We start from the raw sequence: 1,685 nt of genomic DNA, 5'->3' as shown, positions 1-1,685 counted from the left end.
ATTACCTTCCATATTAGTTCTCTCATCTCAGGCTTCATAGCCCTAAGCTTGGATAGCCAGGCTCTCATTTCTCGTTGACCTACAGAGTTCCCCATTGACCATGGGAAATTATAATGGTCTCTTTCTTTATCAAGAAATGAAGCCAGGAAATCAATATTATACGAGAATCCATTTTTCCACATATTGTATCTCTTTAATACTCCATTAGCATCCTCTTCTTGGTTTTCAGTCTCTCCCCCTCCATTCATCCGTATCCTCTTCTCTTTCCTGGTAAGGTCTGAGTAGCTTAAAGTATTGTCGTCCTCATCATGTGTATCATTTTCCAAATCTTCAGAATTTTCATCATCGAGAGCAAGAAGCCCAGCACGGCAAACCCCTTTGTGATGGTAACCAGGCGCCATATCCAAACACACGAACCCAAAATTTTCTTTGTTCACAAAATTCTGGGTAACAGCTACTGTTGGTTCAAGATTAAGGATACAGTGCCACCAACCACTTGGAACATAAATCGTTTCACCAGCTAGTAGTGTGCACTCAATTGGTTTGTCTTCGTCCGCAAGGAGGGGATAATAGTCTAGCCACCACTGTCCATGGATCGAAAACATTCAACGGGATACAGTAAAGAAGAATTGAAATGCCGATGCTTGAACAGTTCAGATATATACCTGCAGAGATGAGGGGGTGTCGATGCTGACATCACCGTCATCTTCATTTACATGAACTGTAACACCTAAAGGCACTTTTCCAGGGGGATACAATGCCCACCTAAAACATAATGGCATCATCCTCAGAATATAGTATCACCTAATTCCAGTGAAGCAATGGAGAAAGGACGAATAATATTGCAGGGAACAAGAGCTTAGAGCAGGAAAGAGTAAGAGACATAAAAGTACTACAAATGTCCAACAAATTGAGGTCAAGAAGTGTAGAAACTACCGAGCTTGATCAGAGTACCTTACCAACCCAATCTTATGAGATCTGATCGCTAAAACGGCAACTATCCCTATGAGTTAAATTTATGATCACTAATAAAATGAAAATTTTGATTTAAGTTCATACAGCAAGCTTGGAATGCCAGTAATCAGTTCTATATTGTTGTCCTAACTTGGATGTGAGGGACAATATATCAGTATCCTAACAATTAGTAAGTCAAATACTTAGTTCAAGCACAAAAAGACGTCTACCTTTTCCGACCGCAAAGCAGGGTGTTCCAGGCGCTGGTAAGAGCTGGATCGACATGCCAAGATGCACCAGACCTCTCCGGACCGACTATAAGCCATCTGTACGGAGGACGACTTTCCTTGTCTAAGATCTCAAACCAATCTTCTTGAAACAAATGGGGCACACTATAGTCTTTCAATAATTCTGGAGCAGCTTCTCCAAACTACATGAAATGTGAATCCTTCAAATATTCTCACTACAACGTTTCGGTTCTGCTGCAACTCTATCACTGATATGAATGAAGTCTAATGTAAAAAAAAAAATTGTTTATCGTACCTTGTCATCGAAAACGTATAGAGGATCTTCATCCCGCTGGGTTTTCATATACGAGATGTAATCCTTGAACTTCATAGAAATTTTGCCTGGGACTCCTCTGAGATATTCTAAAAGGGACTTCACCATATTTCTCTGAGAGTTGGTCGATTGTCCACGTTTTACTGGCTGGCCAAGAATCAGCAAGGCCA

At 40.8% G+C, this 1,685-nt stretch overlaps 1 protein-coding gene across 1 annotated transcript in view; it reads right to left on the bottom strand.

The window, feature by feature from the left end:
• Positions 1-1,681, bottom strand: part of LOC9299071 (F-box protein At1g78280) — a gene marked incomplete at its 5' end in the record, with an annotated part of 4,088 nt that extends 2,407 nt beyond the window's left edge. Inside the window, 5 exon segments of the mRNA XM_021018724.1 lie at positions 6-584; positions 666-765; positions 1,185-1,384; positions 1,498-1,587; positions 1,589-1,681. Of these exon segments, the coding sequence (XP_020874383.1) occupies positions 6-584; positions 666-765; positions 1,185-1,384; positions 1,498-1,587; positions 1,589-1,681 (1,062 nt within the window).
• Positions 1,682-1,685: the final 4 nt, after the last annotated feature.

This window comes from Arabidopsis lyrata, assembly GCF_000004255.2.
Source record: "Arabidopsis lyrata subsp. lyrata unplaced genomic scaffold ARALYscaffold_60, whole genome shotgun sequence".
NCBI classification, from domain to species: domain Eukaryota; kingdom Viridiplantae; phylum Streptophyta; class Magnoliopsida; order Brassicales; family Brassicaceae; genus Arabidopsis; species Arabidopsis lyrata.
The sequence above is the reverse complement of the archived record's forward strand: the minus strand, read 5'-3'. Positions and strand labels throughout refer to the sequence as shown.